The sequence below is a fragment of the Carassius carassius genome, chromosome 50 (genome assembly GCF_963082965.1).
Source record: "Carassius carassius chromosome 50, fCarCar2.1, whole genome shotgun sequence".
Classification (NCBI taxonomy): Eukaryota; Metazoa; Chordata; class Actinopteri; order Cypriniformes; family Cyprinidae; genus Carassius; species Carassius carassius.
Window position 1 is genome coordinate 10,217,535 of NC_081804.1, and position 22,319 is coordinate 10,239,853.

At 37.0% G+C, this 22,319-nt stretch overlaps 1 protein-coding gene across 6 annotated transcripts in view; it reads right to left on the reverse strand.

Annotated features, from left to right (window-relative positions):
• Window positions 1–17,431, reverse strand: part of LOC132133801 (membrane-associated guanylate kinase, WW and PDZ domain-containing protein 2-like) — an 85,312-nt gene extending 67,881 nt beyond the window's left edge. For 4 of the 6 annotated variants that reach the window (XM_059546778.1, XM_059546780.1, XM_059546776.1 and 1 more), the window contains exon 1: window positions 16,873–17,430. In XM_059546778.1, the coding sequence (XP_059402761.1) occupies window positions 16,873–17,170 (298 nt within the window). In that variant the 5' untranslated portion in view covers window positions 17,171–17,430. Of the gene's footprint in view, window positions 1–16,872 lie in introns of all 6 variants that reach the window. The other 2 variants (XM_059546782.1, XM_059546779.1) reach the window with 2 other exon arrangements.
• Window positions 17,432–22,319: the final 4,888 nt, after the last annotated feature.

Here is a 22,319-nt window from a genome sequence, read left to right on the forward strand (position 1 = left end):
CTTATACATAGGAATATACTTTTGTCAATGCTCTTTTCCTAAAAACAATTGCTGAAGTTTAGTTAAGAATATGTGGAATTACATTAAAATCACAATTTCCATATTTCCTCATTTATGGCAGTAGTGACAGACCGACAAGGATACTGAAATCTCAGGTGTTGGTGGATATTGACGGTAAACTGAGATCAACATTTCGTTCTGAAAGATTTTATTTCAGTGTTCACAGGCTTGCAGTTGAGTTTTAAATGTATTCTGGTCACCAAGAAGCTTGAAATTTCGATTGCTTGGAATATGAGGAGGAAAACTATACAGCAGACCAGAGTAATAAAAACCCATAGTTATGGTGAGGCAGAGTGACCTTGATATAACCCTTAAGAAATGTAATCATTAAATCATGCGGGTGTCCAAGCTGGTATGCAAAACATCTGCAAATAACAACTGTTTAGAAAATTAATGAATGGTGAAATTCAGTTGAGGAATGAATGCACAGGAAGCCTTTCAACTGATCTCAGATCACTTATCTCGTTGCTCGGCCTGAGAAAAAAAAAGAGGCATATATCTGCTGTGAATACATCTTCATGATTCAATATTACAAAGAGAGAGTCTGAGGTCACAACTGAGATTCTGTGGAGGACGACAAACCTTTGACTCATGAGAGAACCCGGCTGTTTCATTTGTCAGCACAACTGATGACACAGTGGACAAAGGCACGACGTGAGGGTGAGAGCGAGTCGGACAGCTGTTAAAATCTCTCTGTCTCACGCTCTCACTTTTGCTCAATCCCAGAGGACACCTTTGTCATCTATCAGCCACTTATCCACAAGTGATGACAGATGCTTGTTGATTAAACAGTCAATAAATGCAAAGACTCAACTGTGAGATATTGTCACGATTGTGAGATTTTGACATTTAAACATCACATTTTGAGACTAAACATATTTTGAGATATAAAGTCTGAGTTGTGAGGCATGTTAGAAACCAATTCTTAATTATGATATGTAAAGTCACAATGTGAGATTTTAAGTAATATTTTGAGATATAAAGTCACCATTATGAGAAACGAAGTCATAATTATGAGATAAAAAAGTAAAATTTTGAGATAGTTAAACCGTTATAGAAATAGTTTTAAGTTGTGAGGTATAAAAAAAATTAATAATTAAAAACAAATTGATATATAAAGTCATAATTATAAGAACATAAGTCATTATTATGAGATAAAGTCACATTCTGAGATTTCAGAAAAAAGGTCACATTTTTTAAGATATAAAGTCACAATTACAATAATTATGATATACTGTATAGTCATACTGTGAGATGTAAATGCTCAGTTATGAAATATACAGTCACATTTAGAGATAAAGAGTTACGATTACAAGAAACAAAGTCACAATTAATAGATATAAAGTCAAATAATACGATTTAAAGTCATAATTACAAGCAGCAAAGTCTCAATTGTAAAATACAGTCGTGTTGGGATATTGTAAGATAAAATTCACAATTACGAGAAATTAAGGCACAAAGGTTTAAAGTCACAGTTATCTTTATTCTTCACGCTGAGGTATAAAGAGGTTTTCCACTGGTCTAAGCAACGATACCTTCCATAAGATACGGTTAATACTCTCTGATAAGGTGGAAATATGTCACCATATTGATTTGTTCTCACTAGAGATAAGGTTAATAAAACATTCCAATAAGTTTGAGCGGTTTCTTTTTGACAGCATAATCACAGCTGACACTACGGCCCTCGCTGAGGACAGATGAGCAGCGAATCGATCGCCTGAAAGTTTTCCTACCCTGTAAAGTTGTTTGGTGCTAGAGCCCTTCGGCTCAAACAGACTAAAGCGAGAGCAGTGGTAAAGCTCTGGACACGGAGAAGAAACCCAAGTGTGATGCTGGCCAATCAATATCTCCTATTCGCTACCACCAACTCCTACGAGAAGTCAGATTCTGCATCTTCTTTGAGTAGACAAACAACACACAACATTTCGGCCTCAGCTGTTTGTTTCTGTCTTCATAGGCAGAAATATCCAATCACTGTACTTCCTAGTAGGGCTGTAGCTATCGAATATTTTAGTAATAGAGTATACTACCAAAAATTTCATTGATTAATCGAGTAATCAGATAAAATGTGTTTTTGCTTAATTATATTGACGCGATATTGAAAATCTGACGGGTAGGATAAAATGTCGGGACACCGGACTTTTATTTTGACGGGTTGACGTACAGTTCTGTGTATGTGATGTGACGCTAGTTTTACTCAAATCAAACGGTCAAATGCTCATGAAGTGACTGTCAGAGCAGTTCTGGAGATGTTGTTCATGTGTTCACGTCCTTATTCAGTGAGACAGCAGACCCTGAAATTACCGCGAGCGTCACGCGCGCTTCAGTGTGTGTGATAAAGGAAGTTGCGCTTCTGCGCCATTCATTAACAGAGACACACAGAATATGCAGGATTTATATTTATAAGACTGTTCCGGCTTAATATTTACAGATATTAGTCCATATCCTGATTTGATGTAAGTGCAATGACCTATTTTTGATTAATTCATTAAAAATATGGCAAATTCTGTGCCATTCCGCGTTAAACTGTAAATTCCGTTTTTATGACTGGATTCCGCGATTCCCTCCGCGTTTTCTGCATCGCAGAAATCATAGGGCCCTAGTTCGACGTTCTATTTACGTTTGCCCGCGCCCTCAAATCAAAACACTGCTGACTCCTTGCAGTTTACGATTTTGGACGCAGTGCTTGTGTCTCCTTCCGCTTTGTGGGTGACGTAAACGCGCTGTGTCACATAAAAAAAAAAATTGAGAAAGAACCTGACGTGAGATTTAAAATAAATTAAAAGAGGCTTCGAGGCAGAGGAATTTGCCTCGATAATTTTTTGTAATCGAGTTACTCGAGGAATCGTTTCAGCCCTACTTCTTAGGTTAGCTGTGGCCTAGTAGTCTGGAACATCAAGCCATAGTGCTCATTTGGGTTTGAACCTGGCTCTCTCCAATATCTAGATCAATAAAAAAGCACTCACAAATAAAATGGTTCAATCCATCCTGTGAGATAAAGCCATAAAAATAGCTATTTTGCACTACGTAGCTTGAAAAATTACAATCAGCAAAAGGAAGAAAAATGACCCAGACAACTGGATTTGAACTCACAAATAAGGCACGACAGCCTTTTGTCTTTTTGACTCAAACAATCCACATCAACAACTAGGCGTGAATCCAAACCGCAAAGCCGGAGCTATCAATCTCTTCCCTTTGTTAAATTAAAAAAGAGAAAACTGCTAATTATGGTTCTGAAGAGCTCCTTCTGACTCACTTTGTTTGTCCTGTGATGATGATTCACATTTCAAAACCACTCACACCTCTAACTGTAACAACCCAAAGGCAGCAGAATTATGTTAAGACACATGGCAATATACACTAATTTGAAGTGTTAAAGTGCTGGAACCAACAAAATAAAGTTATGGCCTGTAAACCAATAAACCATTATTGTATTATTTAGTAAATATACTATTTTGTCTGAAAAAAAAACAACTTAAAAGGAAGAGTCCATTCAAAACTGAAAATGTACTCATCATCAGGCCATCCAGGAAGTAGATGAGTTTGTAGAGGATCCATTTCAACCCTCTATGGACACCTTGGAAATTGATATAGAGCATCACAGTCCTGCACACAGCCGGTGCCGGAAGTAAAAATTCTATGCAATTTCTGCATTGACAGTTGGGGTATAAGCCATAAAAACGTAACCATACATGGTAGACTTAAAACCAGCTACGGCTGTACTAAGCGATAGTATATGCTCATATTAACGCCAAAGGTTCATGGGCACTAACCTTGTTTTTAGATAAATGCTTTTTATTCGCGATGTCTTGGATAAGTACTTCATTACCCACAATCCTGAACAATCCCACAATCCCACAGTGATGCATCTGATTGGTGGAACTCGTGTAACCGGTTCATATGTGTATCTCTCATCACAAGACTGCAATCACTAGCAATCAGAAGACTTCCAGTTAATCAAGTATCTAGAAAAGATCTACTCTATGAACAATGCATTAAATGAAATTAAATAAAGACAAAAATAAATAAAACAATGAAATGATAACTCACATGTATCTGGCCCACTGATGAAGTCATGTGTCAAGTCAAGTGAATTATTAATCATTTTCTAACAGGCATCCAATACTGACTTCAGGAAAAGGGGAATAACCAATGACATTTGAGATAACAACTAAAACAGCAAGCCCTGCCCCATGACTGACAAAAATAAAATTGTTCGCGCGAGCAGAGGTGAGAAGATCGAGCGCAAGGATGTGGGGAATGACCATGCATTGTTTTGCGTGCCGAGGACATGTCACGCGCGCGAGAGTTTGAAATGAGCTCGCGGGCTCCCGTTTCCTCGCGTCCGATTTAGGCTGCATCCGAAAACTTAGGCAGGTGACTTGCTGCCTCGCTGTTGTATCAGGCAATGACTTTGCAGGCAGCGTTTTTGCATGAAGGCCCCTCACGAAACTGATTTTGGACAGGCTTCTGAGGCAGCGTAATGGTTTAATGATCTACAGCAAAATATAGAGAGCTTTGGTAATAACTAATTGGATATTTCATTACTGCAATATTGATTTCTCGCTAGAAATTACATCAAAAGTGGAAAACGTTGATCAGAAACATACATTTACACTCAAACTGACCATCGACCGCAACTTTCAGACACCATCTTTATTTTTTTGCTTAACTCTCACAGAATGTAACGCACAGGATTGTGGGATATCAAAGGCAGCGAAGATCTATGCTGCCTTCAAAAATCGGCCAGATGAAGGCATCTCAGGAAACAGGAAGTGAAGCTAACATTGAATTCGGACATGCCTTGTTGCCTCACGACCTTGGAATGCGTCCTCCGAAGGCAGCATTTTTCAGTTTTTGGATGCAGCCACAGTTTCCATCTCGCGGAAGTGATTTATCGCGCACGCAATCATCAGATGTATGCTCGGTTATTATTGGCATTGATATGACGCCATAGTTAACGTTAGTTGAGTGTAGCGTGTCCGAGGGTCAGCTTGTGGGTTTTGTAAGGGCCAGCATGAGGGACAAGACCTACAAAGTTTTGGTGAGTTTTGCAGAGAGGTTGGTAACATTAGTTAGCATTATCGTACACTTTAGCTAGGCTACTGTAGCTTTTATATGGTATGAGTCATATCAAGCATTTTATGATACCACTGTCAAAGCAATATTTAGCCTAGGCATACCTTTTTGTGCATTTACTGAACATTTGTGTAATAATTCATGGTAACGACACTTGTTGACGACTGAGCGGTGATTGCAGTCAGGTACAAAGCACTGCACCATGTTGTTGACGTTATCGTTAACCGCTATCCTGTCCAAATTCGCCCATTGGCCTCTGACCATCATGGCCTCTCAACCATCCCCAAACACTGATTGGCTTCATTACTCTGTCTCCCCTCCACCAATTAGCTGGTGTGTGGTGGGCGTTCTGGTGCAATATGGCTGCCGTTGCATCATCCAGTGCTGTGTCTGAAATCGCTCACTCATTCACTCATTCACTAATCCCTATATAGTGTATGGCAGTTGAGTTCACTATATCAGGAAGGAGTGAACAAATAAATAAGTGAACGGATTCGGACAGTGACGTATAGCCTACACTGCGCGTGAGACTTGGCGCTGTTGCAAAAACATTGCCATATTACATGTATCTAATTTTAGAAAATAATACTAATAGCAATAATACTCAAAATTACTTTATATTGCAGTTATACATACCTCCGCGTCAGCTTTGTGGTTTCATCGATGGATAATATATTTTTTTTTTTGTAATGCTTTTTTGTTCATAATCATTAAATGTTATTAAAATAACGTACTGAGAACACAAATAAACACACATAAACACGTTCATAATTATGTATTTATTATTTTTAGTATCTTGACACTCGCTCAAGCAGCGTTTTGAGCTCAGATAAGATGGTTGTAGAGCGTCCTCAGGCGACCGTTCATTTTACATCAGAATACACTACCTGTTATTAACGAAAAAATGTAAATTATCCACCAAATTATCATTATTTTTGTAAGTTAACAACGATGCCACCTCAGTAAATTAGTCAAATATTAAACCGAGTTATTGCCTACATAACATATTTTCATATAAATAATGTAGGAAAAACGTTAAAACAGAAATAATAAAGATGTAAATTTCATCTCTCATTGAAACTCACTCGCTCCCGCTCTCGCTTCCAGCTCGATGCTACTCCGCATTGGATTGTGGGAAATAGTGCTTCAGCGAGTGTACATCGGTTGTACACTCGAAATCAGAATGAATTGTGGGTAAAAAGTAGTGGACAAATGTAGGGAATGAAGTAGTTCACTCAGAATTCGGACAGCACTACAAAATGACACCCCATATAGTGGACTATATAGTGAATAGGGAGCGGTTTCGGACACAGCACAGGTGGATGCTGCACACTGGTGGTGGTTGAGAAGATTACCCCTTATATGTAAAGCACTTCGAGTGCCCAGAATAGAACTATATGAATGTAAGGAATTATTATTATTATTATTATTATTCATGAGCTGAACTCAAAGATCTAAGACTTTTTTCAACAAAGGATTGGGGATTGGGGATTTAGGATTGGGCATTTGAAGATTGAGGATTGGGCATTTGAGGATTGAGGATTGAGGAGTGTATGCAAATTAGGAGGCGTGGCCCAAATACTGGAGGCTGGGTTTGAAATGGCTGGTGCGCAGAGGCACCTTATGGACAGCAGAGGGAGTTCCCAGTGCTAAGGAGCACACTGTAATGAATCCAAACGGAGCGAGTGAGTGTGAGCGAGGACTGTGTGATAACTTCAACTTAATGACAGCTTTGTAACATTTGTGGCCTCAAACACAAAGTCACCAATGAAAGGAGTGATATCGGTCTGACGATGAGAAAGCAGCAGACAGTGCAGCAGGTAAGATGCTAACATTAGCTACTAGTTATATAAGCTGATATTGCTAACATGCTTTAGTAGGGTATTATTATATTGGGACATGCGGTTTTGTTTTTTAAACTGCGGTTAACCCCTCTGACATTAGTAGATAGCACTCCTTTCACTGGTGACTTTGTGTTTGAGGCCACAAATGTTAGAAAGCTGTCATTAAGTTGACGTTAGTGTGCTCCTTAGCACTGGGAGCTCCCTCTGCTGTCCATAAGGTGCCTCTGCGCACCAGCCATTTCAAACCCAGCCTCCAGTATTTGGGCCACGCCTCCTAATTTGCATACACTCCTCAATCCTCAAATGCCCAATCCTCAATCTTCAACTGCCCAATCCTCAATCCTAAATGGCTAAATGATTAAATGCCCAATCCTAAATACCAAATTCCCAATCCTAAATGGCTAAATGACCAAATGCCCAACCCTAAATAGAAAATGGCTAAATGACCAAATGCCCAACCCTAAATAGAAAATGGCTAAATGACCAAATGCCCAACCCTAAATAGAAAATGCCCAATCCTAAATACAAAATGCCCTATCCTAAATACCAAATGCCCAATCCTAAATACCAAATTAATTTTTCGATTTGGACTTTAAGTTTCAAATTTAGATTTTTAGTTTTGGTTTAAGACTTTTAGTTTTAGACTTTAAGTTTATAATCTGACCCAATAATTCCTCCATAGACTCCATTGAGATTAACTGAAAAAATAAAAAAATCTGATCGTTTGACAGAATGATATTCTGAAGCCCTCAGTTTTTGACAAGAGCTAAGCTTACACTTAGTCTCCAACTCACACATTGGGGAGTAAAATTGATTCATTTATTAGCCATTGGCTAATATTATTTAGACATCATTTAGTCACCCAGCGTGAAGATTTTGTCACACATGCGAGTGATTTACTCGCAATGTATAGGGTTGCATTGGTGAGCAAGTAATGTAATGTTACATTTCTCCAAATCTGTTCTGCTGAAGAAACAAATTTATCTACATCTTGGATGACCAGAAGGTGAGTACATTTTCAGCACATTTTCATTTTAAATAAGCATTAAATGATAGCATAGGTAATCAAAAAATAAATATTTAAAAAGCATATTTAGGCTACAAAATATCATATAGACTCTGAGGTGTGTTTTTTGACAAAGGCAAGCAAGCAACCTTCAGGTTTAGTACTCCAGAACACAACTGGTTATTTAAAAAAACAAGGTCTCCCTGAATAAACCAGCATCTGACAACAGACTGAACATGAGGTACAAAGATAAAGATTACATTTATATCATCCAGGTAAAAGCGATTGCCTATCAACAGTAAAGACTTTGATCAGTCAGAATTAGCCTTTTTGAAAACGGATGTGCATTGACTTTAGGATTGTCTTTCTTCTAAATATAGAAACAAAATCTTTGCACGTCACTTCAAGGTTTCCATTGCTAAATTGACGACAATGTAAAATTGGGCCTGGAACATGAAAGGGTTTAAAAAAAAAATTAAAAAAAAAATAAAAAAAAATCACAGGGAACTAAAACTATGGCAACCAAACCATTTTCAGAATGGAAATGATATTGTTATTGATAATTGCTGTTGTTCATACTTTTGGTTTAAAGATTTGAACAAACCCCTCAGCATTATTATGAAACTTCCAATCGAACTTCTAAGTGTTTTTTGTCTGGTATGCGATATTTCACCACTTCAACAAGCATTGCTCAGATGACTGGCCCTAGATGCATAAAATCAGGCCCAGATTTGAAAGGTATTGATGTCATGTCAAATATGTGTCTTTGTCATACACAATCATCTGGGACCTCATCCCACCCAACCGCTGCTGAGATCTCCCACCATCTGCTGGAGGATGGTCACTGATATTTTTCCTAGAAAAACATCTTGAATATGCGTGTTTGCAGTATTAAATAATCTTCTCTATGGCCAGCGTCACTGGCCTAATTTCATGCCACTGACACAATTCTCTTTTCTCCAGAAGCATCTCCTCCACACCTCATTCCGACCAGCAGACAGTTACACAGTTTAATTTGTACTTCACCTGTTTCACTGTGTCATTATTGCCCGACATATCTGTCCGTCTTTCAATTACATAAACGGTGCATGTTTTTAGAGGTTTTAAAAGCATAAATGTGAAGTTTATAAATCTGTAAAAGCACTTTTATTTTTCTGTGAAAATTTTTTTATGGGAATTGGAAAAATAAATCAATAATACTAAACCATGATATACCTGCACAAAAAGTGAAGTGAAAAAGGCCAATTTAGGAGATTTTAAAAGCATAAATATGAACTTTAAAATTATATATATATATATTTAATTTTATAAAAGCACATTTTTTCTCTGTTAAGATTGTGAAGTTGTAAAGCTGTTTAAAGCGTCTTTTTACATTGTCATTGCAACGGGTTTACTAAAATTAGATATACTTTTACACAGGAAAGTTCAATAAGTGATTTGTTTTCCACATAAAATCATGTTAACGCACATTGTTTACATCTTGTGGATGTACTACTGAAACAGTGTATTTTAATGTTTACAGATTGGCCCCATTCACTTCCATTATAAGCACCTCTCAGAAACTTCACTGTGATATGTTTTTGCTTCTTTAAAGGAAATAAATAATTTGAAATTCATTCTTGTGGTAATCTGCATTATTTCACAAATACAGTTTGAAAAAGGTAGTGTGTAACTGACCTGTTTTGCTGTAGCCTGACTGAACCAACACAACCAAAGACAAAAACAACCACAGTTTGAATTCCAAGTAAATAAATACGCTCTGAGGATCAATTCTGGATCTCTGTGACAAAGCACACGCTTTGGGGCATTGAACAAAACATTAAAGCCTACAGCCACATAGTGATTACTGCACAAACATACCTTTTTCTGCCAGCCTCTATGACTCCAGGCTCTTAAAGCATCGCTTTTGTTTTGTATCCCGCTGTTGAGTAATTCCACGCGAGCTGGCTACTCCTCTTTCATTTGCGTATGCATCTCTAATCCCAAAACACTTTGCTCATCTTCATATTTCTTCACATAAACACGGAAGCAATGGGCTGCAGAGCAAATATTGAACAGCTTATACACAAATGTATTACAGTGAAACGCTTTTATACAGCAAGACACGGTACTAACATTACAGCTGATTTCAAAAGTTTCGAATCTTTTGCAGGCCATAGACGTTTATTTATTTTGCAGATGCTGTATTTTAGATCCCGAAGCTAATTCTGTGATAAAACACACAGTGCGAGTCTGCATACTGCGTGACTCCCTTGACTAAGAATATTTTTCTTTTAAAAAGAACAGATCTCATTTTTTATTAATTTTTATTTAAGTTTTATATTAAAAGCCCTTCATGCTGATATAAACCATTACCATTGCCTGGATCAATTAATTTATTCAAAAACACATTAATTAATAAAAGAAACTGACTCATTAATTTATTGGCATAGCATGAATGAGCATGTTTATAATTTCTGAATTAAATTTGTTTGAACACAACTGTTTTACTTTAATGATCCAAACAACATTTTGAAATAAAACAAAAAGCATTTTACTTTAGAATGTCGCCAAAGCAACATTTCTCATTTGAATTTAACTAAAAAAATAAAAATGGCAAAAACTCAATATAATTACTAAACCTTTAGCTTAAATGAAAATGGAAAATATAAATAAAACATTAAAATAGTATCTCAATGGCACTATAAAAACACTGGTAAACACAAAGAGATTTTCTAAGAACTTGGCACCGAATCAGAATGTTGTGTAGAACTTAAAACAAATTAAGACCGTACAAGCAGAATTACTGTAGGACATAAGTGGGGTGCTGCAATACAACGTCAGCATTTTTGCTACAATATTAAAAGCAAAATAAGGTCCTTTGCCTGGTATTCAGCTGTATTGTAAACTGGAGCAAATTGAAAATTGCATGTGCATGACCACAATGTGTGCATCTCAAGGTAATGAATACAATAGAAGACAGAATACAGAAGGAAAGACTTTCTTTTTAAGAGGCAATCCGGTAAAACAAGATCTGTGTCCCTGCAGCATAGAGAGCACAGAGGCAAAATTAACTGCAGTGGCATTCACTTCATGACAGATGGCCAAGCATTTTTATTCACAGATCTAAAGGATAAGAACCCACATCATAATTAATTATTTACTAAATATGTTTTTCTCATGCGGATAATCAAAGTAAGCCAGCCAGTGTGAAAAGCAGTGAGAAACTGTTTCATAAAAATGAAAATCTTGTTGCACGCTCACCAGCGTCTGTGTTTGACATGCTAACATTCTAGGCAGCTGTCTTTGAAATCTCGTGCATTTGTAGTCATGACTTAACAACGGACCAAAGACGTTTCTGCGCCCCGATTGGCCGAGGGTAAACCCACTTCAAAATGGCAATCACAACATCAGCCTAAAGTATATCATTCTGTCTGATGGGAACCTTGCAGTTCTGTCCAGTTGATTGCAATCAGTCACTTTGGTAAGCACATTAAAACCATCATAATCCCAAATAGCAGCCTAGAGGGATGTCAGATGGAACCGCTTTACAAATTAGGGGGCACTTGTGCTCCACTTGCTTAGTGAGTGGAAGACTGCAGAATATAATGTTCTGCACTGCTAGTGGCTTTGCAAAGCATTTTCAGTTTCATGATTAAATGGATGTGGAGCCGAAAAGTACATTTTATCCTATAGGTCTAGACAAAGCTGCCAAAATAGCTGTGAAGTTACATTGCATAATGTGCAAAAGCTAAAAAGCGTTCTCAGCTCTCTTAGGAAATTGTTTCCAGATTTGCGACCAGCCAAATGACAGTCTGCATCTAATAAATATGTAGCGTTATTACGAGGAGGACAAATGGTAAATGTTTCAGAGCTTTTTGTATTAAAGGGATAGATCACACCAAATTGATTTGTTTTTATCATTTACTCATCCTCATGCTAATATTAGCCTGTACGACGTTCTTTCTTCTGTGGAACACAAATGGAGATGTTTAGCAGAATGATCACGCTGCTCTTTTCCATATAATAAAAAGAAAATAGTGACCAGGGGCTGTCAAACTCCAAAAACGGACCACAGAAGTAAACTAAACAAAACATTTGAAATTTAAACTGAAATACACTGAAGTTGAAGCAATAAGATTACAAAATGGAAATAAGTAAACACTAAAACTCAACCAAAACTGAAATAAAAATGTATTAAACCTAAACAGCAAACAACTTTAATACAGTTGTTTTAATAAGAATCAATGTATGATTCATACAGTGAAGTGTATTAAGTGTTTTTTTATTTTATTTGTTCATTCTTTTTCTTGAATGCTACTGCTAAATACAGATATATACTGATAAATAAAGCATCATTTGCTATATGTGTGTATATTATGTGTATTTGTAATGTGTATATTCCTTCTTATTTAATTATTTTTTAAAGGTAAAATAATGACAAAGATTTTTATCTTCACCCACTTTGGCCTAAATATCGACCATTCTTTTTTTATATATATATATATTTTGTTACCTTGTAAGACTTTGTTTTTTAAAATAGGGAAATTAGTTTGGCTATACTGCTCAGACAACTTGCAAAATAATAAAACCAACATAAAGAATCATGAGAATTGTGAATCGTGATTTTCTTGAAAAACATTGAGATCAGATTTTTTTTGCCATATCGCCCACCCCAAGTTCTTTCTAAATATATGATAAACATTATGTACAGTTTGCTAGATTAAGGGGTGACACATCTTACCCCACTCATATGTGTACTCTTTATAGATGTAAAAGAAAAGAGAGATCATTACAGATGAGGGACGATGATGAAATAATGATAATGAACACAGATCACATAAAATCACTTATTCAAAATGACTAAATGAAAGAAGAAATTCCAACTCAATCTCACATCTCTAAGGAAAATGCCGACCATTATGACAGAATAATGACTGTCACTGATAAATTACACTTCAAAGCAAAATAAGTTAAACCCCCGAGGCTGCAGAAATCTGCTCAGAGTCATGTCTGTGTTAATCAGTTAGCGAATCCATTTGTGCAAACTGAACATGTTACATAACCAATGATTGCACTTCACTACTGAAAAATAATGAGATTATATTGCTGATATTTAAAAACAGTCAACACATCAAAAGTGACTCGGAAAACCGAAGGTCGCAGCATCGGATCGGTCGGAGCTAAGAGTGAAGTAGTGTAGTGGCACAGGATAACGAGAACACTAAACCAAATATCTGCCTCAGAAGACTAAATGTAAACATGAAAGACGACTGCTAAAATAAGATGGCAACAGACATGCTTTATTCCAAATCAAACGTGGTGCTACGCGCAAATGTGACTGTATGAAGGCAGCCTAGTTGACTACTTAGCTTGATATTTAGATAACAGTCAGAACTGGGTCATTATGACAAGTCGGGCATCAAAGTCCCTGTAACCACCAAGCCACAAAAGTGAGTCCTGGACATGCACCAACAGACATCAATGCAAACACACCATCTCCTCCATCACATCAAAGCAGGACAGACTGAGACATAAAAAAACACTGGTCAATCAAATCTCACAGCACGTGATCCACATGCATATTATAACATTACCTACAGTATCATATGCATAGTAATAACTATTAACTACCGTATCTGTACAGGGATAGTTAAATTTCCAAAAAAAATTACATTTGCTCCAAACCTGTATGACTTAGGATAGCTCACCCAAAAATCAAAACCGTTGATTGTAGACACTGACTTCCATAATATTGTGTTTCAATATAATAAAAGTCAATATGAACCAGAAACTGTTTGGTTACCCACATTTTTCTTATATCATCTTCTTATGTTTCGGCTGAGGAAAGGAAGTCTTGCAGGCTTGGAACAACCTGAGAGTGAGTAAATGATGAAAGAATTTTCATTTTTGGATGAACCACCCCTTTAACACAAAGAGATAAAATAAAGTATCAGTTTATATATATATATATATATATATATATATATATATACACACACAATAAAAGTCAAACCTGTACAATTTTGTTACAACCCTGTACGAGTTTGTTTCTTCCGTTTCTGGAAAGAACACATTTTGAAAAAGATTAGTATTATTTTGTCTATACAATGAAAGCATATGAGTATATGATATGAAGATATTATGAAAAAATCAAATGAAAAAGTTATATAATACATACAAATTTTGAAAATGAAATCACGAAGAGTGGGGTTTTAATCCCAAATTCTGAAATTTACAATGTATATTAGTCAGGGTTTCAACAACTGACCTAAAAATCGACAGACATACCATGAAAAAAATCTGTTCTTCCTAACGGCAGTCTATCCTTGCATTCAAATTATCTACTCTACCAGATTTCAATCACTGAAATTAAATTATTATGCTAGCCTCTGTGTTCTTACACCATTTTACACTACAAGTACACTATAAAGCCTGTCGTACAAGTTCCCCAAACCCTGATCTTCAGCAGCCAGTCAATATTTACTCAGTCAGTCCACTGATCTGGATCTCCCTAGACACAACCTCTGCTTGCATCAAGATATTTTTTGCTTTCGCTTGGGAGATGGGGATGTTTCCAAAGTGCTGGCCCGGGGGCAGAAGTTTGCTTAACACAAGGACGAAAAACACTGCAAATGTACTATACGCATTGTTGAAATCTCAGCACTGTAGACCTGAAGACAGCTGCACGTCCTCAAATCCCATCACTATAAGTTAACATCTGAGTGAGAGATAACATCACTCCTCCCATTCACATGGGCACTTCCCCATCTCCTCTTCACCACTGAAATCCATTGTTTTTAAGAGCTGCCACCTTATGGCAAGCCATTTTAACATTCATTCCTCAACACTACTAGTATGATTCCAACAGACACTAGCATCTTTTCCAATATCCTAGATGTTACTTAGTATATATAGCTTTTCTAGTATGTATTTAGGAGACACTACTGTTTATCTCCATAGTTATGAGTAACATTTATAATCTTATAGTTGCAGGTTTTTTTTGCTTGTAATATATAATGACCAGGCAGAAAGACTACTTTGTAGTTTAATGAAAATCTGTTGGTATAATGTTACTAGTAACAACCGGAACCATCATAATTTCTATTAAATTGCTACTACTATTTAGGTTTCATTTATTTTTATTTCGCTTTTAGTCATTTCCAGTTCATAATCTTTTATCGATTAAACTTATTTCAGCTAGCTGTCAACGCAACATTTCTAATTTTTATTTTATGGTTTTTATTGAATATTTATATTTTATTTTATTTCAGCTTTGTTTCAATTAACAAAAATGTTTTAATTAACAATAACCCTAAATATCACTAGGAAAACTTGAATATATGATGATACAAGAACTAGTACTTTATTTAATAAGATAGAATAAGCTCTAATACCAAATGAATTACTAGTAAAACTAGAATAGGCTTCAGCAACAAATCATACATGTTAGAAGTGAATATTAGTTTGAAATCAGAACTACAGCCCAGCAAAGAATTCAATGGCAAAAATTTGAAAAGTGTTACCAGTGAAAATAGACAAGTTAATCATCACTGTAGTGATAATGACTAGTAGCAAAAGAATAAGTACTACAATGTATTGTTTTACTAATAAACACTGAATTACATTGGATTTATCTCTTAAAAAAAAAAACAGCACTAGTAAAATACTGCTAAGGTATACTACCAATATAAGTACAAGTAACTTAATGTGTACTGGTTAGTGCTAAGGATTAGTGACAGTGGACTAGTTAATTGTAACTACAGTGACAGTGGCTGCTGAACAAATATGAGCCATTACTGGAATAGTATCTGATGAATAGTTTCTACTGAAATTGAAATGATTCTAGTAAACACAGGATTACATACCAGTCATCACAAGACCAAGTACTAGTAAAATATTGTTAATGAATATTATTGATATAAATACTAGCAACAATAGGCCCTTTCACACGTTCACACTGCAGTAATAACAGTAAATTGCCGTGAAACTACTGGAACGACTTTATATACAAACACAAATACAAAAATGCGCTGTTCACACGGCAATGAGTTACGTCTTATTTCCAGTAAAGCACCATTCACATATCAATTTCAAAACACCATAAATTGTGTGACATCATCATCCCAGTGTTGTGTTTGTAAACATGGAGGGGTATACAGGGTCAATGTTTTTGTTGATGTTTTCATTTTTGTGTCAAACCTTCACAGTGATGCAGCGCTTTTGGCCCAGGGACATAATAATAGACAACTTCCAAACAGTAAACAAAATGACTGGCCAAGAGCAGACGTCTTACACCAGCTTATTCTGAACTTGTATATGTGCTCATACTGGTAATCTTGTTCTGCATTCACAAAGAGCACATTACCGGTAATTTACTTTTAATTTTACAACTTCTCATTTTCTCATCTCATTTTTGAAAAGGTCATGTTCACAAATGATCTCTCAACGGTAATTTACTAGTAAATACTGCATGTGATGTGAAAGGGGCTAATAGCTACTGGTGCTAAATAATAAAACGGCTTGCCACAGCCACCCTGCAATTTAGCAGATCAATTGAATTGCTTTCAAATATTCGCCCATGGCGGACCCGCGGGGCAAAACACCCCCCCGCTCCCTCGCGCATGATACCACGTCTTTGGAATCCAAACAAAGCTCAAATTTAATTTGCATGTTTATGTGACAATCCGCCTCATTGTAACTTCTGTTGCCACGAGCGACGACGGAACGTTCGCGGCTTCAATCGATAACCGCAGCAATCAGGCGCGGGATCTGAAATGCACCTTTGTGTGTAAACAGGATTTCTGCGGGAATAATGTGCAGACAGCAGCCCCAGACAGCGGAGGGGTCGCTCGCACGCTCGTTCACACGTAGAGACGGCGGCGCGCTGATGTTTATCCTCACCTTGCTTCACGCACTTCAGCCGGAACGGGTCTTTGCAGTGCTTGATCACGGCCAGCACATCCCTGGTGGTGAGCCCCGCCACCGGTGTATCGTTGACCTCCAAGAGCAGCTCGTCCTGGGACAGCTTGCCGCTCTGGATGGCCACTTTACCCTGCTTCACCTCCCCAAAATAAGGGAAATTGCCGTTCTCGGCGCCCCCTTTCAGGTCGAACCCTAGCTCACCCTCCTTATTCCTGGTGAGCACCGCTTCGTGGACTTTGTTCGTCCAGTGGTTCTTCTTTTTCAGACTCTTTGACATCGCTGACAACTGACGACTCGCCTACCAGTGTGCGGCTGCTGGATGGCACCTCATCCCTGCCCCGGTGTGGCGTATCGCGAGTCCCGAGGCGCGCTCAGATCCTCCGCGGCTGGCCGCTGCTCGTAGTGTCCATGTTGCACGCAGTGGAGTTGCGCTGAGAGCTGCAGCAGCAGTACGCAACTGTATGGAGGAGCACGCTCGCTTACACGCTGACTGCCGAGTGACCCGGATGTGATGTCTAGGAGGAGGCAGGAATGCTTGTGCAAGACGAGCGTGCATTCCTCAAAACGGGCTTCATGTAAAAGTGAGCAGTGGACGAAAAGGGGAAGAAGATGCGCAAACAAAGCTGGCTCAAACTGAATGTTTATGGTGTTTTTGATTCCCAAGTTTATGGAATCGATTGAGTTGAATTCAAGATTTGAATCAAGGCAGATATATTTATAAGAAAAACGTTCAAAGAAGAATTTGATCCTATAGGTGATTTTTTTTCCCATGATGTTTTATTGCAGGATTTTGATTTCCAAGTTTATCGGTCGATTCGTGAATGTGAATTAAGCCAGATATCTATAGCAGAAAAATATAGCATAAATGATCCCTTATATATATATATATATATATCACACATTATAAAATTAATTATTGTTGGGAGTATGATTGGCGAGAACTTAATTCTAAGTTTATTTTATGTTTCTTAAGAAAATCTGTCTACTGCACTCGCGTATAAATTAAACGATTATGTTTGGTAGTATGATTTACAACATCTTCATATTTTCTATTAAAAAAACTACGTTATTTGCTGTTTACCGAAATCTTTATAAATTAAGTATAAACTATTTTTAATAAATAAATAAATAAAATAATTATAATAATAACGTAATACGCACGTTTACGCTGTACCCACTAGGAAAGGTACACATATTAGAAATCGTAAATATGAATAATTAGGAATCATGTCCAAAAAAAAAACAGTGCACATTTCATTTATCTATTATAACATTTATGTAGTTTTGTTCCGTTGGTTATTTCTTTATATAAGTCACCTAAAGGATTATTAGGAACACCATATTAACATCGTGTTTGACCCACTTTCGCCTTCAGAACTGCCTTAATTCTATGTGGCATTGATTCAACAAGGTGCTGAAAGCATTCTTTAGAAATGTTGGCCCATATTGATAGGATAGCATCTTGCAGTTGATGGAGATTTGTGGGATGCACATCCAGGGCACGAAGCTCCCGTTCCACCACATCCCAAAGATGCTCTATTGGGTTGAGATCTGGTGACTGTGGGCGCCATTTTAGTACAGTGAACTCATTATCATGTTCAAGAAACCAATTTGAAATGATTCAAGCTTTGTGACATGGTGAATTATCTTGCTGGATGTAGCCATCAGAGGATGGGTACATGGTGGTCATAAAGGGATGGACAAGGTCAGAAACAATGCTCAGGTAGGCCGTGGCATTTAAACAATGGCCAATTGGCACTAAGGGGCCTAAAGTGTGCCAAGAAAACATCCCCCACACCATTACACCACCACCACCAACCTGCCCAGTGGTAACAAGGCATGATGGATCCATGTTCTCATTCTGTTTACGCCAAATTCTGACTCTACCATTTGAATGTCTCGACAGAAATCGAGACTCATCAGGCAACATTCTTCCAGTCTTCAACTGTCCAATTTTGGTGAGCTCGTGCAAATTGTAGCCTCTTTTTCCTATTTGTAGTGGAGATGAGTGGTACCCGGTGGGGTCTTCTGCTGTTGTAGCCCATCCGCCTCAAGGTCGTGCGTGTTGTGGCTTCACAAATGCTTTGCTGCATACCTCGGTTGTAACGAGTGGTTATTTCAGTCAAAGTTGCTCTTCTATCAGCTTGAATCACTCGGCCCATTCTCCTCTGACCTCTAGCATCATCAAGCCATTTTCGCCCACAGGACAGCCGCATACTGGATGTTTTTCCCTTTTCACACCATTCTTTGTAAACCCTAGAAATGGTTGTGCGTTAAAATCCCAGTAATTGAGCAGATTGTGAAATACTCAGACCGACCCGTCTGCCACCAACAACCATGCCACGCTCAAAATTGTTTAAATCACCTTTCTTTCCCATTCTGACATTCAGTTTGGAGTTCAGGAGATTGTCTTGACCAGGACCACACCCCTAAATGCATTGAAGCAACTGACATGTGATTGGTTGATTAGATAATTGCATTAATGAGAAATTGAACAGGTGTTCCTAATAATCCTTTAGGTCAGGGTATATGATGTCATTATGTTGCTGTCTTGGCGCCAGCCAATCGCTACATTGCTGATCGTGGTTTAGAGTATCGATACATAACCCCTTTTGAACCAAACCGGGGGCCCGTTCTTCGTACGTCGCTTATTACATCCGAGATCAAATGACACATCCAAGATGATATCATCGTGCTAATCATGATCCGGCTAATTGGGTTCTTCGAACACACCTGTTGTGTATGATTAGTATCGCTGGATTGAGTTATCTGAGATAATTGCGCGTTCATGTGTTGGCTTAAAATGGGATATGTATCGATACTCGAAACCATGATCAGCAGTGCAGCGATTGGCTGGTGGCAAGACGGCAATGTAATGACGTCATATAATTTAAAATGACACCCGATGAAAAACTTGACAAATTTCTGGACTTTCATAAAGAAACAGCCAAGCAAACAAAACTACATAAATGTTATAATAGATACATGAAACAGATAATAGATGCATGTTTTTATTTTATTAGAATTTTTTTCATGATTCCCAATTATTTATATTCGCAATTTATAATAGTTGTGCAGTCTTTACATTTTTATTTCAATGTAGAAATTATCTATTCATTTCATTTTATATTTGGACAGATTTGTTACGTGAAAGCATTAATGAAAGTTTCTTAAGGGTCAATATCATGTTATCTGCATCTCCTGCGCTCCATCAAGCCAGTCTTATAATAGCAGTCATCACTCAAAATAATGCACAACTCTATTATCTGTATAGCATGTGTGTAAGACTCTAATACAATTATGAAGTAATACTTTTATGACAAATAAATATTTCAGTGAGTAAAACTGGCTGTGTCTATAGTAGGCTGTTATGGACTACACAGCATTTTTATATTATTTTTAAATAATTTTTTAAATGATTATTATTTTAAATTATTGTCCCTGGATCAGTACGATACTCTTGTAATAAAGTAGCGGTGGTAGCAGACATATTTTGAGTATCAGTTCTGGTTGAAAAGAAGCGATCTAATCCTGTTTACGTGAAATAAGCCTGCTCCCGAGCAGGTTTAAGCTTACGGACCTGTTGCTATGACAGCAGCTCCGGGATGAGCTTCGAAGAACTAAATGATCCAAGATCACGCCAAATCGTCAACATTCAAATCCAGCTAACTGAGTTAGCGACGTACGAAGAACGGGCCCCAGGACCGCGCAATTATCTCAGATAACTTAATCCAGCCACACTAATGCTAATCATCAACAACAGGTGCGTTTTATTATAAAAACTGAATGGGCCAGATCCTGATTAGCGTGATGATATCCTCTTGGATGTGATAAGCGGCGTACGAAGAACGGCCCCCAGCAGTGTTTCCTTAACCTGCCCCTGAAGCTGTTGCTTCGGGTGACACTGCAAGCATATGACACGAACGTTAACATTATAAAAACTACAATATTACGTGACTTACATTGTCTGACTATAACAGTATTGCCTGATTTTGCTCTGTCTTGTCAATGAAAATTGTTTCAAACAAAGTCACAGCTATGTCGATGAGTCGATGATTCAATTACCCATTCGTAAAGACAGCCTCTTGCTTCACTCATGAATGAATCAGCCATTTGAACTAATCGATTGAATTAATGATTCAGTGCTAAAATCTGTGACTTGCCGCCACCTGTTGGCATTTTTATTTTTAAAGTATAATTTAAGTTATATAAGTCAGAATATTTCTATATTCAAAGTTTATTTTTAAAAATTAATCTCAACATGAATGTCTGTAAATATGCATGCCACTTTAGTGTTCTTCTGTGCCACCTCTGCAGTACAAATTAATTTCATCTTGATTGACCAGTAATTTATTCTTCTCATGCCATTGTTTTAATTAGAAATTAAAAAAAGAAAAAAAGCTTATAAATATACACTTCAGAATTTTACACAAAAAATAAAATGCCCCACCTGAAGTTGCTCCTGAATTTTTTGATTGTAGACTCCTATTTTTGTTTTTCTTTCTTTTCTTTTCTTTTTTTTTGCACAAGTGCTCCTAAAAATAAAAGTAAGTGCAGACCCTGTTTAGTGACTGGTGGTGCTTATGGGGTGTTGCCCTGGGACGGACGAGTATGAGCCTGGAAGGGAAAAATATATTCAGTATATTCACTACAGAAAACTTCGAGTTATTTGGATGAATTAAGCATTGAATGCTACTCCTATGATGTGTAATAAAGGTAAGGAACACAGCCCAATTTATGTCACGGACATGTCAGATTTGAAGAATCGATTTCCCATCCCAACGACTGGGAATTAAAGAATCAGGCTTATTTTAAACATACAGTGAATAAAATTAGAGTCTTAAAACCTATGAGATTTCTGCCTAGGCAACAGTTTTGTCCAAAATATTTTCTAGGGAGGAAGCTCGCTATACAGCCACTGATACAAACGTCCACTATTTCACAATGACATCTTATATTGTCAAATGTTTTCATAATTTCTTTAATAAATGAACAGCTTTGCCAAGTAATTGCAATTACGTTTGATATAATTTTAAGGGGGACTGAGATTTAATGAAAGGTTATGTAATAAAGATAAATTATTTAAAACCCACGATCCCATATATCCAGCTCCCAATTCAACCTAATTTATGTTAGTATGATCAGTCATTGTTATTTAAAAAAAAATTCAATCAGTAAAAATAATTTAAAAAAAAATACAAAAAAAGATGAGATGAGATGTAGGAGCATTTATCATAATTAGATCATGCAGATTAAAGTGGACAGTGTTATCAGTCCAATATTGTTTTATGATTACACAGCTTTTCTATCCAACCATAAAAAGGTCTATATTTATTGCTAGACTTATCTATAGCAGATTTATTGACATTTTTTACAGCCAGGATGTAAGATCTATAATAAAAATTTTTTATATTTTTAATTTACTT